The sequence below is a fragment of the Littorina saxatilis genome, unplaced genomic scaffold, assembly GCF_037325665.1.
Source record: "Littorina saxatilis isolate snail1 unplaced genomic scaffold, US_GU_Lsax_2.0 scaffold_190, whole genome shotgun sequence".
NCBI lineage: Eukaryota > Metazoa > Mollusca > Gastropoda > Littorinimorpha > Littorinidae > Littorina > Littorina saxatilis.
Genome location: NW_027127005.1, coordinates 152,501 through 173,471, shown reverse-complemented (window position 1 = coordinate 173,471; position 20,971 = coordinate 152,501). Strand labels below are relative to the sequence as shown.

At 41.6% G+C, this 20,971-nt stretch overlaps 1 protein-coding gene across 1 annotated transcript in view; it reads left to right on the top strand.

Annotated features, from left to right (window-relative positions):
* The first annotated feature begins 201 nt into the window (after positions 1-201).
* Positions 202-20,971, top strand: part of LOC138955465 (receptor-type tyrosine-protein phosphatase epsilon-like) — a 30,395-nt gene continuing 9,625 nt past the window's right edge. The window contains exons 1-16 of the mRNA XM_070327068.1: positions 202-256; positions 3,515-3,769; positions 4,906-5,094; positions 8,341-8,433; positions 9,822-9,920; positions 11,212-11,317; positions 11,964-12,067; positions 14,036-14,218; positions 14,572-14,732; positions 15,150-15,240; positions 15,461-15,540; positions 15,956-15,995; positions 16,326-16,423; positions 18,412-18,543; positions 18,908-19,065; positions 19,898-20,033. Coding sequence (XP_070183169.1) covers positions 202-256; positions 3,515-3,769; positions 4,906-5,094; positions 8,341-8,433; positions 9,822-9,920; positions 11,212-11,317; positions 11,964-12,067; positions 14,036-14,218; positions 14,572-14,732; positions 15,150-15,240; positions 15,461-15,540; positions 15,956-15,995; positions 16,326-16,423; positions 18,412-18,543; positions 18,908-19,065; positions 19,898-20,033 — 1,980 coding nt within the window. The remainder of the gene's footprint in view (positions 257-3,514; positions 3,770-4,905; positions 5,095-8,340; positions 8,434-9,821; positions 9,921-11,211; positions 11,318-11,963; positions 12,068-14,035; positions 14,219-14,571; positions 14,733-15,149; positions 15,241-15,460; positions 15,541-15,955; positions 15,996-16,325; positions 16,424-18,411; positions 18,544-18,907; positions 19,066-19,897; positions 20,034-20,971) is intronic.

Genomic DNA, 20,971 nt, shown 5'->3' with positions numbered 1-20,971 from the left:
TGGCCAAATCCTAAGATGTTTGTGGAGGCTAGGCAACATACCTAGAAGCGTATTTTTTTTTAAATATATGACGCACAGGTCCTCCCTATCTTAATGTACGTATCTGAGCTGTCGGGATTCCAAAGGTTTGAAGCTCTTGAGAAAGCCCATATGTTTGCATGCAAGAAGTTTTTGTGTGTTGGACGACAAACACGAAACAAGATGGTATATGGTGACCTAGACCGCTACCCCCTTTATGTCACCTCGTCGGTTCTCTGTATTAAGTATTGGCTGAGAGTATTACATTTGCCAAGCGAAAGACTCCCAATGAAAGCATATGACATGATGAAACATTTACAGGGTTATGGCAAGAAAACATGGTCTCATTATTTGAAAGAAATGTTATGCGTGTACGGCTTTGGAGATGTCTGGCTGCAACAAGGTGTAGGCAATTTGAATCGATTTATATCAATCAATCAATCAATGAGTCTTTTATCGCGCATATTCCGTGGGTACAGTTCTAGGCGCTCTGCAGTGATGCCGTGTGAGATGAAATTTTATACGGCCAGTAGATTGCAGCCATTTCGGCGCATATTTACCTTTCACGGCCTATTATTCCAAGTCACACGGGTATAGGTAGACAATTATTAACTGTGCCCAAGCAATTTTGCCAGGAAAGACCCTTTTGTCAATCGTGGGATCTTTAACGTGCACACCCAATGTAGTGTACACGGGGGGAGGTTCGGACACCGAAGAGAGTCTGCACACAAAGTTGACTCTGTGAAAAATAAATTTCCGCCGAACCTGGGATCGAACTCACGCTGACAGCGGCCAACTGAATACAAATCCAGCGCGCTACCAACTGAGCTATATCCCCGCAGTATAGCAGTATTCAGACAACGATTGTTTGATTGCTTCCAGCAAGACTGGCACGACAGCATCATGAACTCGGAGCGATTTGAATTGTATTCGCTCTTTAAACAAGAAATTCGCGCTGAAGTGTATATAGATCATATTCAGCTCCGCTGTTTTCGAGATGCATACATACAATTTCGATTTGGTATTTCACTCATAAACACTCACAAATGCCGCTATCGAACTGACGTTGTACCGGGCCTTTTGATTTGCCCTGTATGCAGAGAAGACGTGGAAGACGAGAAACATGTATTGTTTGTATGCAAAGGATATTGTGATTATAGACTTGATGTCAAAATATTAAGAGAAAAAACGCAGAGTGAAGATGCGAATTATACGTGTTATTTATTTATTTATTAAGGAGATTTCTATAGCGCATAACTAAAAGCACTATGTCTGTAGATAAAGAGGATTCAGTGGTGCAGGTGGCCAGATTCTTATATCGTGTTTTTTTCAAAAAGGTTTTTTGGACTAGTTACCCAATGTGGAACAGGTGAACGAGACGGCGTAGTGTTATACATAGTTTGTGCCGTGGAACGTCAGAGCAGGTTTGATTGCAAATAATGTATGCTGGTGTAGTACACTTGTGTTGTTGTTGTACCCATTCACATTGTTGATTTATGTGCATGCTGGAAATGTTTCTATGTTAGAAAGAGAGAGAGAGAGAGAGAGAGAGAGAGAGAGAGAGAGAGAGAGAGAGAGAGAGAGAGAGAGAGAGAGAGAGAGAGAGAGAGAGAGAGTGAGAGCGTGCGTGCGTTCGTGTGAGTGTATGTTAGAGAGAAAGAGATAAAACCATGTGACTGTCCATGAATACAAACACACGGCATGTATTACTGACCCTCCCTCCCCTCCCCTCTCCCCACACCCCGTTGAAATGACCCTTGTGTTTTTAATCAATAAAATGTCTTACGTCTCTCTCTCTCTCTCTCTCTCTCTCTCTCTCTCTCTCTCTCTCTCTCTCTCTCTCTCTCTCTCTCTCTCTCTCTCTCTCTCTCTCTCTCTCTCTCTCTCTCTCTCTCTCTCTCTCTCTCTCTCTCTCTCTCTCTCTCTCTCTCTCTCTTAGAAATTGCTTGTAGTTATAGCAGCAAAGGCAGTTTTATTGGGTACCACCAGGTGTCACTCTGTCATCATCTGATCAAGAATTCAAGCAAATGGTTCAGCACTGAAACAGTAAATAGCAAGAAGAGTGTACAGAAAAATACACAAACTTTCTCATTAATTTGTATCTTCAACTGCACATTATTCATAAATAATGATACCTTACATAACACGTATAATACTGTTCGCATCTTCACTCTGGGTTTTTTCTCTTAATATTTTGACATCAAGAGAGAGGGTGCGTAAAAGAAAAAATGTATAATATGCTTCCACAAGCACACTAATGTTTGTTATACTTTTCCCTACATGATTGTGTTTTATTTGATTTCTTTTTTATATTTAGTCAAGTTTTGACTAAATATTTTAACATCGAGGGGGAATCGAAACGAGGGTCGTGGTGTATGTGCGTGTGTGTGTGTGTGTGTGTGTGTGTGTCTGTGTGTGTGTGTCTGTGTGTGCGTGTGTGTGTGTGTAGAGCGATTCAGACTAAACTACTGGACCGATCTTTATGAAATTTGACATGAGAGTTCCTGGGTATGAAATCCCCGAATGTTTTTTTCATTTTTTTGATAAATGTCTTTGATGACGTCATATCCGGCTTTTCGTGAAAGTTGAGGCGGCACTGTCACGCCCTCATTTTTCAACCAAATTGGTTGAAATTTTGGTCAAGTAATCTTCGACGAAGCCCGGACTTCGGTATTGCATTTCAGCTTGGTGGCTTACAAATTAATTAATGACTTTGGTCATTAAAAATCTGAAAATTGTAAAAAAAAATAAAAATTTATAAAACGATCCAAATTTACGTTTATCTTATTCTCCATGATTTGCTGATTCCAAAAACATATAAATATCTTATATTCGGATTAAAAACAAGCTCTGAAAATTAAATATATAAAAATTATTATCAAAATTAAATTTTTGAAATCAATTTAAAAACACTTTCATCTTATTCCTTGTCGGTTCCTGATTCCAAAAACATATAGATATGATATGTTTGGATTAAAAACACGCTCAGAAAGTTAAAACAAAGAGAGGTACAGAAAAGCGTGCTATCCTTCTTAGCGCAACTACTACCCCGCTCTTCTTGTCAATTTCACTGCCTTTGCCATGAGCGGTGGACTGACGATGCTACGAGTATACGGTCTTGCTGAAAAATGGCATTGCGTTCACTTTCATTCTGTGAGTTCGACAGCTACTTGACTAAATATTGTATTTTCGCCTTACGCGACTTGTTTATTCTTCATACTTAAGCTTGTTCTTTGTTTCATGTGTGTATTATGGTAGGGACTAGCTGTAAGAAAGGACCATATGGACATAATGCTATCATCCCTCGGTAATAAAGTTTTCGAGTTCGAGTTCGAGTTCTCTCTGTTATTTGTTTCGTTGTGCTTCATATTTAATGTCTCTTTTTAAAGTTTAAAAGCTTGATCGTATACAATAAAATATGTTATTATATTGAGTGCAGCGTGTTGTTTTAACTATTATCTCTGCCACACTAACCCGTTGTATCCTTATGCATTAGACACAGTGAACGTGGCGACCAACAAGACCTACAGTCAGATCAGCGAGTTCCATAACAAAGGAGTGGCCGGTAAGGCTGCTGACGGCAACACAAAAGGATCCTATGAAACCGACACTTGTAGCCACACGGACTCGACGGATGACGGGGTCGGTATCCCAGGCAACGAGTACCACTGGTGGCAGGTGGACCTGGGCAAGATCTACCCTGTACACAACATCACCGTCTGGGCACGCAAAGAATCAAAACAAGCCATTTGTACGTATCGTAGTATAGCTATATAGTTTCTATCTGGGTACAGATATGCTTGAACAGATCGGTTGACTCTGTTCTTTCATTTTAACAACAATTGGTTTTACTTTTAATTGTAAGTATGTATGGGTAAGCTGGTAGATGAATAGATCATACGTGTTTAAAGTCTAGCGCAAGGTAGGCTATAATCAAAATAAGGTAATTTTGTGTGTGTGTGTGTGTGTGTGTGTGTGTGTGTGTGTGTGTGTGTGTGTGTGTGTGTGTGTGTGTGTGTGTGTGTGTGTGTGTGTGTGTGTGTGCGTGTGTGTGTGCGACGGTGTGTGTGTGCGTGCGTGCGTGCGTGCGTGCGTGTGTGTGTGCGTGCGTGTGTGTTTGTTTGTCTTGCGAGAGAGAGAGAGAGAGAGAGAGAGAGAGAGAGAGAGAGAGACAGACAGACAGACAGATAGACAGACAGACGGAATGATAGACAGACGGACAGACATAGAGTGATAGAGACAAACATACAAATATCCACTTCGTGTCTGATAAACCCTTTACTGTGTTTTTATGACAATTAAATGAGTTCTAAGTTCTGAGTTCTGAGTTCTGAGTTCTACAAGCTGACAGAAACGAGAACAGACACAAAGACAAAGACAGAGGTAGATATTATACCGTAAACTACCTTGAATAAATAATCGCGTTTAAACAAGCGCGCTGTGAGCGCCCGGTGTTGAACATGTTTGCAATTAAAGTGGGAGTTGAAGCTTTCACTTCTCTTGATGCCTGCGGTTTTTTTTAAATTGCATAGGGTGCATCTGTATTCTTAAAACTCTGTCTGGCTTGTCGCATAACAGCGTTACTAATGTTTCAAATGATCTAAAAGTCCGAAATTATTGTTCTACATGAGTCAGCGCAAATCACCCAACGGTGTAAGTAAATGCGGTGATGTGTTTCTGAAATGTACCGTGTTTTTGGTCTTATTAATCGCTACAACGGCTTTTAAAACGCCTTTAATAGCCCAGAGCTCCAAAAAGAATGACACCTACTCCGTTCAGCCTGCCTTTTGTTTGGACGGATATAGTATGAATAGACAAAGGAAATGGAACACGTTTTCTTTTAGCATAATAAGTCCTTTTCATTTGTATCAATTTGATGCTGAACAGTGTTCGACCGTCTGTACCCGTTCATAATCACGGTGGACAACAAGACTTGTGTGAACGTGACGTCACCAACGAGCAACACCAACACGAGCAACTCAGTGACGTGTTCTTCAGTCATGTACGGGCAGGTGGTGCGCCTTACGCTGACAAAGACGAATAAAACTTTGAACCTGTGTGAATTTCAAATATTTGGTAAGTTGTACTTAAGGGTAGGAGCTACCCTAAAATACACCGTTTTTCTCTTCAAGTCATTTGACCACAACATTCACGAAACAGAACTGTTTGTGTTAAAGTTTGATGTGCATCAATTTGCTTCAATGTTTTTAGAATGATAGTATGGTCCATCAACAAATTGCTTTTAGATTGAGTGTAGTACAAATTGATAAGCAAAGTGGTATTTAATCAAAACATGTTAGTTCACGGATGTGAAGAACATTTCACGTTTTTTTCATCAGAATGATTTGAACGTTTGTCGACATGTTTTAAACATTCTGACAGATGGTGTGTGTCAAAGGCTTAGCTCTAGGAAGAAAGGGTAAAGAGATACAAATGTTCCAGTTGTCATAAATGTTTTACCCACAAAGTCAAAATTGGTATCACTTTATCTTGTTTACACAAGCAGTTGAGTTGAGCCATGGAAGGCTCGGCCTCATCACACACCTTATGCTTAAGGCACGCCTGTTGATCTATGCCAAGTTGGTGCGTAATGGCGGCGTCACTGTCTGTTAACAGTCTCTTACACTGATATGAAGGCACATATACCTAGTGGTTACTTTATTATCTGCTCAGTTCATCGTCTGTAGGTTTTACTGCACCACATATCAGCTAGACGTACTTGGAACATGCACAAACCAGACTGTCAACATGACTCTTGTATTCAAGGATGTATGATTAAGAGCACGCGTATGACATATTTGGCATACATTATGTAGCCTTGAAATGTTGGCAGTGCAGGTCGGACGCGGGCCAGATTGTTTTCTTGTTCTTTGCTAATTGCTGTTCTGTTTCAGTTCATAGAGCCGGCACCAACGAGCACGAACACACCCATACACACAGTTCGTCATGTTGATCAAAGGAGACAAGAACATGATTATGAGAATAGGAAACAAAGTAAAGTACACGTTTAGGTCCTCAGACAAGGACACCGCGATCGACAGAAGTCATAATTATTTTACACAGTGATGCACAGCAAGCCAGGACTTGCATAGAAACCACTGAGTGACGTTCGCACAATTAGTTCTGAATATCGTGGTATTCCCTTGCACATTCAGTCGATGGCACATGTATGGGCACTGTGGAATATCAAGGTCGACTGAAAGCATGCATGTAGTATAATATGATTTTCATCTATGTTATATTAATTGTTTTCTTAAAATACAAAACAAATATAAACGTATAGTAGATTTTCAGACACACATGAGGAAGGCCATGGTATATAACGTCATGTCACACGCTTTCCATCTGTGCCACTACTAAAGCAAACGTGTGCAAGATTGTATGTTACACGCTTTGGAGCATGTGCAAGAACGGATTCAAACTCGAACTCGTCCCTCCAAAAGCCTAAAAATGCACACACGACTTTTATTTCTCCTGCTGTTATCGTTTCTTGTCTTTACAAATTCTTCAACTCTCAGAATACTGAAAACGGCATCCCAGACGACAGTACTGTTTCCATACGCGAATATAGCTGCCCTTGGAAAGTGGCTCGCTCAGGAGGCCTGTTAGTCTGACACTATAAGGACAGAGTTCTGAACATAGATGACAAAGATTCCGGAATGAACAAACATTTCGCGGATGCAGACACAGAAAGACGTGATGAAGAATGCGATGCTTCAAAAGATACAGAATGTGGCGATGAATGTGACGTCATTTACATATACCGAAACGTCATTCATAGTTGTTCGGTCACTTCCGTCAAAAAGTAGATCTCTCCACAATGGCTGCTCCTGTGTTTAGGTTTGTCAAGCTTGAGTACACAAAACGTGTTTGTTCTCTCCTCTGTTGAAGCTGTGAGACATAAATGCTATTCCGACTTGGTCGTGTGACAGAGTTTTCTTCCACACTCGATTAGCTGATGTCTAACTCAGCCTAACGGCTTCGTTAGACAATCAACTTAATCTCGTGTGGAAGAAAACGTCTGTCACACGACCAAGTCGGAATAGCAGGTAATATCCCATGACCTCCCTTCTTTGTCTCTGTAAATGTACTCTTGGTATATTTCTTGTATTTCCATTGTTCTCTTGTTACATCTATGATGTAACTATTGCACTCTTATAACACATAAAATAGAGGATAAATAAGGGTGCACGAAATACATCATAGCTGGCTCTACTTTCTGTCGTCATTGACATTCCAAAATGCACATGTACCTATAGACCGAATGTGCAAGGGGTAACCACGCTTTTGAGAACTTGCGCGAGAGTCGTTCAGTGTTATAGCCACAGTTATAGCTGAGTTTTAGTCTCGTATTGCCGAGTCTATCGTCGTAGCGTCATAGATTTCATGACGTCTGTCGTCCATCGCGTCATATTAAGGGGAGGTAATCTGTTATGTTTCCTTATATTCGCTGTTCTATTTCTCTCTTGTGATCAACATGACAAGCCGTATGTGTTTGAGTGTGTGTGCTCGTGCTCTCAACTAAAACAAAAGTCAAACTAGCAATCGTTAAAAACCCAGTCCGTCCGACTGCTATGTTCAGACTATACTCATGTGAAGTTACAGCGTGCCCGGTACACACGACCTTATCGGTACATCATCGACAACGAGTGTTCTCTGGACAAGCTGTTTAATGCATTTTGCGAGTATTTCTAGCTCTTCTGTGGTGCAGTAGGCCCTATAGACGATGAAGGTGTCCAAGATCTCAGGAGATGCGTGTGTAACCACTAGGTATTCAGTCAAATCCGTGTAAGAGGCTTTCAACTGACGGGGACAACCAAGCCACCATTATGCACCGACTTGACATAGATCAACAGACGTGCCTTTAGAATAAGGTATGTGCAGAGGTGCCTCATCTGAACAGACAACTAAAGCTTGATGTTTCCGTCACACTTTGTCTTTTAGATCTTCATGGGATATACAGGTTACAACACGAGTGGTTTTTTATATGGCTTGTATTTCATTCAAGACCCAGCGGGAATATAAAAGGGACTCACTCGCCAGAGGCTCGTGAGTCCCTTGATATTCATCCACTGGGTCTTGACTGAAATACAAGCCATATAAAAAAAACCACTCGTGTTGTAACCTCTATGTATGCAATTATACAAGGATATTGTTCTTGTTACTTGCCAAAACTGCAACCCAACTCAGCCATTGTTCTGGCTCTGTTCTGCTGTCCTGATGAATATGCATACAGCTTTAATTCGGCTGCTGAGCTATGCGTTTTGATTCTATTTGTAAGCTGTTGAAATAAAGATGTCCAATCCATGCACATCTTTTCAGTTTGCAAAGAGGGATTTTATGGACTGGATTGTTCGTCTACTTGTGACAAGAACTGCGATGAAGGGTGTAACATGACAAGTGGTTTCTGCACACGTAAGTAAAAGCCTCGTCTCAGAGTTAGCAATTGTAACCATGCTGAACTGTCTGTGGAGTTCGTTCAGAGGCTCGCATCAATCACGCAGGAAAACGGCAGTCACGTTGGTTTTCTAGATTCTTTATTGATTGTTCATGTCTTCCATTTTCTAGTTCCGTTGGTAATGTCAATAATCACGTTATCACGCCTGCGCAGTAAGCTTATGACAAAAGGATTGCTGTACGCTCCTGATTGGTGCGTATTCTACATTACAAAAGCGATACATCCATCCCGCAGCAAAACTCGTCTGCTACAGATAAAATACAAAAAGTTCACAGTTAGCCGGTTGCCTGGTTTGGTCAGCAAACCAGTCCAACAGGAAAATACCTAAAATACTTTACTGCCATCGGCTTAAACTATAAAACTACATACAAGAGTAATTTAACTTGTTTCCCTGACTATTACAATAACACTGAGTGAGTGAATGTGTGTGTGTATGTGTGTGTGTGTGTGTGTGTGTGTGTGTGTGTGTGTGTGTGTGTGTGTGTGTGTGTGTGTGAAACTATAAAATAGTTAATCTACAATAGCAATGTTACATTTAACGTACACAATAATTACAGACAAAATAATCACTCTGTCACACAATGACTAACTGGTGTTTGCTTGTTGTTGTTGTTGTTGTTGTTGTTGTTGTTGTTCCAGTAAGTATTCGCTGTTAGCTTTTGCATTTGCTACCAAAGCGACATAACTGTGTCAACCTTATATGCTGTAGAGTTTTACACTGGTTTACTGTCATCATATTGACAGGATGATAGCAGGTCTGGTTCAGAACCGCAACAGATTTGACCCACATGTTCTGCGAGGAATTGTATTTCCCCAGTAAATGCTTGCACAAACTAACCTCGGCGTCTTAACACCCTTGTGTGCACACGAGCAAGAACGAAACCCCTAAGCACAAAGTGCCTGGAAAACAAAAATACACACAAGCATGAACAAGCCTATAGTGGGTATAATGAGGCACAATGGCAACTCATATTTTAGAGGATGAAAACAGCCAATAATTTAATGAGCTAAGCCTCATGAGACTAGGTGAATATATCGTCAAAGGTACAATGTCTACCTAGCTAGGACTAGATGTGTTTATTCGATACAATAAGGTACCCTATGCTGTATTGTGTATTGTAATGCCCACCAGTAGTTATCAACTTCAGCTTTGTCCCCTCGTTTCTGTTTGCATTTATAACGTTGACATGTTTTAGGGTTTGATATCTGCCTATCTGGCCGTGTACTCTGCAAAACCTGCACATGGTGCCACAGTCCCGAATAGCAGTAACAAAATAATAATGCTTCGTATTCCGAAGATTCTCGAAAGGTGTAAGGCTCTCACAATGTTCTTTTGTCTTCTCAGGCTGCAAGGAAGGATTGTGGGGCTCTCAGTTGTGTCATCACAACTGTTCTGCCCACTGTGCTCGTCCTACCTGTCAGCGTGATGATGGCAACTGTGAAGGTGAGTCATCGCACGCAAACTTTACTTGCCTGGATATGGAGACGTTTGTGGATTTAGAACAGGGGTGCGTTGCATAGAGCGGACGTTCTGTTCGCGAAGAGACAAAAAGTTTTCATGTTGTAAGCAACGCTATGTTCGCGGCGAACTGTTCGCAGCGAACTCAATTCTACCCTCTCTACCCTTTTTCAAGTAAATGGACCCATCTCTTCGCTGACGGCCGAGTCCATGCATGCATATTAGGGGCGATCATGCGAACAGTCGCTTTGTACTTGGAACAGCCCTCCCTACCCGCACTGACCAAAGTAGACGAGTCCAATCGCTTACAGCTCAGTCCATGAGTACATTTTAGGGGTGACGCTATGCATTGGGCCTCAGGATATCTGTGTGTGTGTCACGTTTCAATATATCACATAAGGTGATTATGAACGGTTAGTTACTTCTAACTAACTAACCACACCACGATCCACTCTCGCAGTCATACAAATAAATAGAATCAACAAAAGTATAAGTTTCAGACGCCTGTTTATGTAATATCACGCCACCTCCCTCGAGACTTCACTCCAAAAGATGTTCTTTTTACGTTCAAAACGTAAAACAAGTGGTCACTGACAAAAATGCCAGTTAAAGTATAGAAAATGATAGTAACACGCTGATCCCGTGTATAGTTAGGAAAGTCACTGATCTGCCTTAAAGTGCTAGTTCATGCAGGTGCCACACACCCCACGTACGTCGTCACCACTCGAGTATAATCACTAATAATACAAATGACTTGGTGGTAAGAAGGGTGCAAAAGACATGGTGCAACTTAGCTTTTTGCCACTGAGTGGGCGGCCCGTGATTTGTCTATAGTCTCCACAACTGCTCCGTCGAATGTAGTGTTGATTCTATTTATTTGTATGACTGCGAGAGTGGATCGTGGTGTGGTTAGTTAGTTATCAACAACACAGAACGTGAAGTAATTAGTCGGCAAAGACGCTCCTATAATCTGCGTACCCGTTTTTGGTCGCCATTTGTGCAAGCATGTTCACAGAAAATGTTGATAATATTATCCCATTTATTGAATGGTCGTGATATTTTCTTTGATTGTGGTGATTTTACTATCTCTTTGTCATGTACTGGGTGCTTTGTGGCCAGTTTCTCCTCTATACTGTATTAAAAGCTGACCTCCACTTGTCACCCGTAGCAAAGAACAACTCGGGAGGGAAAAAGCGAACTAAGGTTGAACGTTTTATGATTCACATGTATCACCAATTGATCGATTATTCCATGGATCTGACAATGACATCTACAGGGCAAGTGTCCAGCTCTCGTTCGAACACATCGCTGATTGGAGGCGCGGCTGGCGGTGTTGTTGTGTTGATTGCTCTTTGCGTGGTGATCGCCATCATCATCATAAGGTACCTGATGTTAATTAGTAAGCTACTAACATATAGCATTGTCCATGGTGTGTTAACAGCAAACACAAACGACTTGTACAACTTTGAATTTATATTCTCATGTGCTATACGTAGACGAAGTAATTATCATATCAACATGAGCTTTGGTGACGTAGTTTGACACCCGATAAAACAACTCTGCAAAATGTAGGGTTGTCCGGAACAGAAATGTGTGTATTTGCGGACAAAGAAGCTAAACTAAGATGGCAAATCAATCTTTCATCTTAAAGCGAATAGAATACCTATCATCAGAACAGTAGTATTTCAGATATGTTTGGGCAAAAAGCACTCCTTTGTGCGGAATGTATCAATACTTATATTTTGTAAAATGTAGATACTGTATTGATGTGTGTAACGATTTAGTTTTCTCTACTTCTACTTCTATGTCTCCTTTCTGTGTTTGCGTCGATTGTATTTACATATTTTCACTGTTTGAATATGAACCCTTTGACTCGTTCTTTGATTATCTAATGTAACGTTTTATTTATCATTCACAAAACAGTGTATTTACATATTTTCACTGTTTGAATATGAACCCTTTGACTCGTTCTTTGATTATCTAATGTAACGTTTTATTTATCATTCACAAAACATACTGCGATTACAGGCGAAGAAAACAAAAACCGAAGGCCAGGTCAGCATACACAGAAAGTTCGTCGGAAACTGCTAACGGCAGCAGAGAGACAGCACTGTCCTTTGATCCTGTCACAGGTAATCTTTTCCTGGTCTAGTTTGTGTGTGTGGATTGCTGTTAACTACATGATTTGTTATGTTGTATTTATTTCTTCCTGGTAAGAAACTGAGATTATAGTAGTGAACTGTACTCATACAACTTTTTGCGTGCAGATTCTTCTGCCGAATTTGCACATTTGACGATTCTGCCTCATGTCTGAAACCTTTCTTTTAATGGATGCTAGTCTGGAAAAAAAAATGAAGAAATATAGCATGAAAACTCGTGACGTGTTGCTGTGAACTTCCCAAAGTTCACACAATTGTTTCTTCATCATTTCACTGCAATAGCTCACTGCAACCCCAGTGCAAGACACTGCATATTGGGATATTCACGATAAGTACATATAAGTAAAGTACATGGTTGTTAGCATTGTACATTGAATTGGCTGAGGTATGTTCACGACAAACAAAAAAATGTCCAACAGATTCCGAGGCTCTCTGTCACGTTTCAATATATCACTTAAGGTGATTATGAAACGGTTAGTTACTACTAACCAACTAACCACACCACGATCCACTCTCGCAGTCATACAATTTAATAGAGACAACAAAAGTATAAGTTTCAGACGCCTGTTTATGTAAAAACTCGCCACCTCCCTCGAGACTTCACTCAAAATATGTTCTTTTACGTTCACAAAACGTAAAAAACCAATGGTCACTGACAAAATGCCAGTTAGAATAGAAAATTATAGTAACACGCTGATCCCGTGTAAAGATAAGAAAATACGACTGTTCTGCTCCAAAAGTGCTAGTTCATGCAGGTGTCACACACCCCACGTCGTCACTACTCGAGTATAATCACAGATAGCAAAAATAACAACGGTGGTCAACGGGGTGCAAAGACATGGTGCACTTAGCTTTCTTTGGCCACTGGCCTGTAATTAGTCTTTTTAGCCTCCACAACTGCTCCGTCGAATGAAGTGCTGGTTAGCGTGGTGACGAAGCAGGGAACTGTGGAGGCATCAGGCGCCGCACCCAGTCGCTGGTTAGCTGGTTAGCCGGTTCGCTGGTTAGCTGGTTAGCCGGTTCGCTGGTTAGCCGGTGTGCTGGTTAGCGTGGTCCCCCAGAAGGCAGCCGAATAGAAGTTAGGAAAAGGCTGCAAACAGAAAGCATCGGTGCACTAAACATGTCAGCTACCCCTCACCCTCCACCTTTAAACATGTCATCTTTACATATCTCATCGAGCACGTGGGCCTGCACAAACGGACTTCCCACAACAACAAAACAGCCATTTTTTCGTCCTTCTCTCCCTATCTGCAAAAATCATATACAGATTAGTATTTTAGCGTCACAGAGAGAAAATTATGCGCTAACCTGGAAAGAACAACAGAGAGTATTTCATTCCACAAACACAGACTCGTCAACAGCGTTAAATAATGATTTATTACCTCAAACAGCCTATGAATGTAGCACTCTCATGGAAGCAAAACCCGCTTCCTCCCTGGAATGGCCTCTGTTCGTCAACAGTGACAACAACATCCAGAAACCCCTTGTCGAATACTTATGCGAAGACCATCGCACGACGAAGGAAAGATTTGACGACTCGTCCTCAGCAAAACATGTGGCAGTGAGAAGGTGATAACTCGCTGAAGTTCCCCTAGAGTGCCGAATATTCTATTCGGTGAAATCCATCATACTCTAGAAACCGTCGTATTCGATCCTTCTTCTTCTGCCGCTGAGTGTCAAGTGCGCCGTCCTTGTGTCTCTCACAGACCACCTAGCCAATAACACGTGACTGACCTTGTCACATATCAAGTTCAGCTATCCACAATTCTGCCTCGCAAAGCAGAACTAACCCCGAAAAATCCGTGCGGCACAAAACATCCGTGGTCGCGCTGTCAGCAAAACTCTGCCGTATAGCCCCGACTCACGCACAGGCGCTTTCAGTCGCAATTGACCAAGAGAAGGCACCCCACTGAGTGACACTTTCTTGGTCTATGTCACCAGATCGTGACACTCTCAAATCCAGCAAACCCAGCGCAGCCGTAAAACCGATGGTGGCCAAGAAACCAAGTGGGGTAGTTAACCAAGAAGACTCAGGTCACATTTACTACAACACCGCGGATATTGCGGCACACCAGCAGTCCACGCCAGCACCGCAAGCAGCCCCAGCCTCTGCCCCAACACAAGGTCAGTGATTCCAGTAGCCTTTCCTCCTTCAAAACACAGCTCAAAACATACCTGTTTTGTAAAGCCTTTACTTAGCCTCCTCCAGACTCTCCACAACTCTGTTTTTGCTTTGGAACTCTCAACCCTGTATGTACAGTATGGTCTCTCTGTCAATGGTATGATTGTGTGTGTGTGTGTGTGTGTGTGTGGTGTGTGTGTGTGTGTGTGTGTGTGTGTGGGGGGGGGGGGGGGGGGTGTGTGTAACAATTATTTGTCTCGTACGACCAGTTTGCTTTGTGGTTTGGTTTTTATTGTTTTATCTCAGTTATTTGTATGCTTTGTGTTCTCGTTTAGTTTGTGCTGGTTTGTTTTAGACCCGGCTGACTACGACGAGGCGACTGAGGGCGATAACGTGTATTACAATAACGACGAAGACGTGTACGCCAGCTTCAAGGCGTCACAACCCAAGCTAGACGCCGTGCAGAAATACCTGGTGGACGCCCTGGCCTCGGGAAAACTGAAGGAGGAATTTTCTGTAAGTGATAAACTAGTGTGTACATGAACTTAGCTGGCAATGATTAGCAAAGCTCGCAAAAATATGTTTGTAACCATGTTGATCATGTTTTGCGACGTTGCTGATTCCGGAACTTTTGTTTATATCAGATTTTCGACCAAAAGAACGTGAGATCTGAGAGATCTGATATGGATTTATTCAGTTTAAAGTGCTACTAGATTAGCGCAAAGTTATAAACACAGTTTGCTGTACGAATGTTATCCCTGTAAATTCGGCGACAGTGTAGTTGTGTGTGTGTGTCTACCTGTGTCTGTGTGTGTATTTATCTGTCTGTGTCTGTGTATGTCTCTGTGTGTCTGTGGCTGCGTGTTTTCTTCATGTGTGAGTGTGTGTTTATGTGTATCGTGATGTGTCTACGCCTGTCTGTGTCTATTTCAGACACTCGAGAGCATGCCTGAAGGTGTACCCCAGGAGGTCGCCCTGCTGAAAAAGAACTTCAAGAAGAACCGATTCGCTGCCATCCTGCCCTGTAAGCATTTTATAAACTGCTGCTGAAATGTAAAAATGCGTCAGAGAACATCCTTAGTATTCAGTGAGTCTTTCGAACAGTCAGCATGTTGCTTTCTAACAATGACCGATACTTACAAAAATACCATTTATACCTAACAATTTTAGAAAGAAATAAAGCCAAACGTTGTCAATGAGAAATGCAAATGGACTAATCTTACATTCCAAACATATTCTTTCAGATGACCGCAACCTAGTCGTCCTGCGCGATGGATACTCCGTAGGAACGGCCACTGATTTTGTTAACGCGAGCTATGTTTCGGTGGGACATGCTACTTTCTTTTACTTATATGTTTAATCATTTCTTTGTATCAATCGTTACCTCAACAATCGCTAATCACTCTAACATTCGATGTTAACTCAATGTCGTTTTATATGAATGCTAGTTAAGATAATGTTGTGAAGACATTGAAGTTTATTCGAAGAAGAAGACTTTTTTTCTATCTTTTTTTTCTTCTAATTTACTTTTTGTGTGTGTGTGTGCATATTTGTATTATTTTTTAAATTTTAAATGTAGCTTTGAGTGTGTGTGTGTGTGTGTGTGTGTGTGTGTGTGTGTGTGTGTGTGTGTGTGTGTGTGTGTGTGTGTGTGTGTGTGTGTTGTTGTTGCTGATGATCTTTGTGTGTGTATTACTTGTGACAGTCTAACCAGTTAATCACACAATTTGTCACTGCAGGGTTACAAGTTGGACAAACAGTTCATCGCTGCTGCTCAAGGTAAAAACACTCGTTCATACTTTCATATACGTTCACACACACACACACACACACACACACACACACACACACACACACACACACACACACACACACACACACACACACACTCACACTCACACACACACACACACACACACACACACACTCAAACATACACACACACACATACACTCACACACAAACACATACACACACACACACACACACAAACATACACACTTGACCCTAGGCATTAACCCAAGAGGCACATTTTGTTAATGTTACTGATTCGCAACATACTCTTGCACAGGCAATACAAACTGTGTTGTTCTTGCTCCCATGTCACAGGGCCAAGGGACAACACTGTGGGCGACCTCTGGCGCATGATCTGGCAGGAGCAGATAACACACGTTGTCATGCTCACCAATATTCAGGAAAAAGGAAAAGTAAGTTTTGTTTTATCTTATTTTATTTATTTTGTCAGTTTCTGTTGTGTTTACATGTTTTCCTTTTTTTGTATACAAAATGTACTTTTTAATCATGAATGTATTAATTTGCATGATGTATATAAGGCAGTATATTGTTGAAAACGGTATTGACCACAGAAGGCACTAACCCTGTGCCCATGTTGTCCCCTTTGTCAGGGGTCGATATATGAACCAAACGCTCTCCACAAATAATGTTTCTCGTAGACAAAAACTGGATTTTGAGCCACTACATTCGTGCAGCCGAATATGTGAGGCTGTGTGTGCCTGCTTGGAAAAAAGGAGTCAAACTTGTCTGTTCAAATCTGTTTGTCTGGTACCGTTTTGTTCTTTTCAGACCAAATGAAATGTTTTGAACTGGTCAGATTACATTGTGTGTGAGACAATGTCTAATAAATCACATTTGTGCGTCAGATTCCGTTTGATGCCCTGTCCTATGTTAGCCCACAGCTGAGCTGTGTGGTACTGTGGTGATTTGTTCTGTTAAATTAACGGTTCTCCAATATGTTAGCAAGCATATGAGCAGATTGACACAATGCGTGATTTGTTGAGGTTACATGCCGAGTCTCAGTGATTATTAAAAATAATGTTCGAAGTTAGCGGATCATGAAAAATGCGAGCTTTAGCGAGCTTTTTCATAACCGCGAACTGAGACCATTATGTTTATAATCACTGAGACGAGGTGTGTAACCTCTTTATTCCTCCTTTCTTCAGTTATTCAAAGAAAAGAGGAGTTTTTTTGCGAAAGTTTGATCGAATCCTATTCTCTCAACCAGTCAACCTGCGCAGGCGATCGATTAATGCGCGGTTGTATAGTTCCGTGCACATTATTCCATTCTGTTAACACTTCTTGTCAGTTTTCCTATTTTGGGCTAAAATCAAGTACACAGATATGCTGTTATTCTGCCGTGGCGGCAAAGGCAGATATTGTGTGTTCTGTATATGTTTTAGTATCGCTTAGGATAATGTTTTTTCGTCAAATGGGACTAGCAGACGAACTTTTGCACCCGTGTTCCAACGTTAAAAACTGTATGAAGTTCAGTTTTCTGGGGAAAATAGTGTATGAAACCCCTTTATGTTGTTTAAATTGATGAGATGTGTGCATTTGGTTGCGTGTGATCTGTTTATTAAATGAAATATTGTTGAAAACTGACCGTCGGATTGCAGTCTGTTGTCGAAGGAACTGAGTGAAAAGAAGGGGAACTACTCTTGTCGCTAGACAAAGTATGAGTTACTTGCCTTGGGAAATTGCTTGTGATGAACGGCTTGACGGCACGGCAGATGAGATTCAGAAAGCAACCGAACTCATGGATTTTATATGGAGATTCATGTGTTCAGGCCTGTAGTTGTTAATTTAAATGCGGTATGTTTGTATTGTTTGCTCCAGAGATGTATACTTCGTACATTAGAGCGTTCGGAACTTTTCAGTCGCAAAAAGTAGTACCGAAACAGAACAACCTCTCAACCCATTGCACTATCGAGGATTCAGGCTGTTGCTGGGTCGTTATTTGTTTGGTTGCTGGGTCATTATCGAAAAATAACTACCCCTACAAGTTTACAGAGGTAAAGAAGCAGAGGGGGGAATAAGTTCTGTTAACCGGCTGTGCCATGTTAGCCAACAGATGAGCAGAGTGATACAGTGTGTGATTTGTTCTGTTAAATTAACCGGTTGTCAATCGTTAACCAGCATTTGAGCAGAGAGATACAGTGTGTGTTTTGTTTTGTTAACCGATTGTCCCAAGTAAGATCACAAATGAGCAGAGAGATACAGTGTGTGATTTGTTCTGTTAAATCAACCGGTATTCCCATGTTAGACAGCATATGAGCAGAGAGATACAGTGTGTAATTTGTTCTGATAAAACAACCGGCTGTCCAATGTTAGCCAGCATATGAGCAGAGTGATACTGTGTGTGATGTGTTGTTAACCGGTCGTCTCATTTTAATGTCAGTCCAAGTGCGAGCTGTACTGGCCGGAGGAGGAGGACGGTGTGGACACCTTCGGCCCTGTGACAGTGACCACCACTCACGTCCAGTGCAGAGACGACTTCTACATCAGGACCTTCAACGTCCAGAGAGATGGGGTAAGCAAGAGCGTCAGCATTGTCCAGTTTGAATAATTTGACGGGTCTTAATAGTTTACTTTCGTTTGATCGGGTCAACTCAGATTTAATGACTGGAAATTGGGTTTCATACTAGATATAAACTGCGAATGATTTTGTGCCTTATTCATGTAAAAGTTAAATTTATACTGGCAGATAGGGATGGCTTGATTAAAGCATCTCAGTGACATTTCTGCGGTTTGATTCATTCGTGTTCTTTGTGCAAACCAGATTAATTCTTCCGCAGTACGTTATTTGCTTATAATTTGTATATGCTTTAGTTGTGTGAATTGTGTAGTTCTTCAACATATTTGAGAAAACCATTCTTGTCTCGTGTGAATTTCAGAGCGGTGAGTCAAGGGAGGTCACCCAGTACCATTACGTGGGGTGGCTCGATCACGGTGCACCAACGACTACCTCCTTTGTCACGTTCTGGCGTTACGTCAACAACAGGACAAAGCCAGCAGACGGCGAGTCTGTTCCGCCTGTTCTCGTTCACTGCAGGTCTGCCTTAGATTGTTCTTTCTTACTACGACATTACTTGCAGAAGAAAATAATTCACAGTCTGAACTGTTATCGCATCTTGGATATGTCATAAATATGTCATTCGCTCGGTTTCCTGGCGAGTGGACGTAAACTGATTCTATCAAGATAAGTTTTGTGTGAATATTTGTTTGTCTGTTCACTTAAAAGACCGTTGGGTCGATATATCTGTGAATGTATTGTTTTGTCAATAACAAACGTTCCAACAACCTACCTTTCTTGTTTTTATATTTAGTCAAGTTTTGACTAAATATTTTAACATCGAGGGGGAATCGAAACGAGGGTCGTGGTGTATGTGCGTGTGTGTGTCTGTGTGTGTGTGTGTGTGTGTGTGTGTGTGTGTGTGTGTAGAGCGATTCAGACTAAACTACTGGACCGATCTTTATGAAATTTGACATGAGAGTTCCTGGGTATGAAATCCCCGAACGTTTTTTTCATTTTTTTGATAAATGTCTTTGATGACGTCATATCCGGCTTTTCGTGAAAGTTGAGGCGGCACTGTCTCGGGGATTTCATACCCAGGAACTCTCATGTCAAATTTCAGAAAGATCAGTCCAGTAGTTTAGTCTGAATCGCTCTACACACACACACACACAGACAGACAGACACACACACACACACACACACACACACACACACACACACACGCACATACACCACGACCCTCGTCTCAATTCCCCCCTCTACGTTAAAACATTTAGTCAAAACTTGACTAAATGTAAAAATGTGACAGTGACATTGTGACACGGACACTGTGGGTGATCCATAATAATCTTTATTTTGACTGTGACAGTGCCGGTGTCGGGAGAACAGGGACCTACATCGGCCTTGAGATTGGCGTGGACATGGCAGTCAACGAAGGTCACATCAATGTCCTTGACCTTGTTAAACGCCTGCGCGAGGAACGCTGCTTGATGGTGCAGGCTGTTGTGAGTAATCTGTGAACGTTAGTTCTTTTAGAGACCATGCAAGCTTATGTTCACGACAACTTTAAATGCACAGTGTAAACGATCTCAGATCTTGTCAGGCCTTTTCGTGGGATAAGGCAGAAGTAGTTTTTAAGAAACTGATGCGTCAAAAAAGTCCAACTCTGTACAGGAATGTTGATTCTGTGTACGTGTCTAAGAGGAGGGATAGTCTTATCCCATGTAAAGGCCTTGTCCTTTCTGATACAGTGAAGGGCTGTGTCTTTGGAAGGACTGTGTCATTAAAATGAAAGCTGAAGCATACAGCAGAGACACCGACACATTCCCAACTGTAAGGGGAAACTTGATAATACAACGCATTACGATAATCTGTTGCATTAAGAAAAGCGGGAAAGAAACTAAAAACAAAAATACAAAGAGAACACACAGCTAGTGTTCTGCCTCCACGTTCGTTCGGAAAACTCGAAACACAAACTATGCGCAGATACTGAGATAGTGTCACCTTTACTGACGTATTGCGTCTCGCGGTGAAAAACTGAGAAAAAAACCCAGAACAATAACATAAGCTGTCTGCAAACAAGTCCGTACCTCGGAACCACACACGAGTGAGTCAGACCCACTAAGCATTTAGAAATCGGAGCACGCAAAATAGAATTGAACAAAAACATCGCGCACGTTCAGGAATTTTTTTTACGCCGCTTGGAACCTTTTTAGGTTATTTGCGCGACGGGGGTGAGAGCGCACCGCCTATACGTTAAAAACAAACTAAGGACCTATCAATTTTTGTGTGTCCTCATAAAAACATCTAAACATGTTACTTCAAGTAACCCCTAGTTTAGGACACCCCATAACCTATACAATTTCCTATCATTGTTTGGGTGTTTGAGGAGCTGGGGGGTAACGAGGGACGTAAAGCACCCAACATACACGCCGACCCCAGT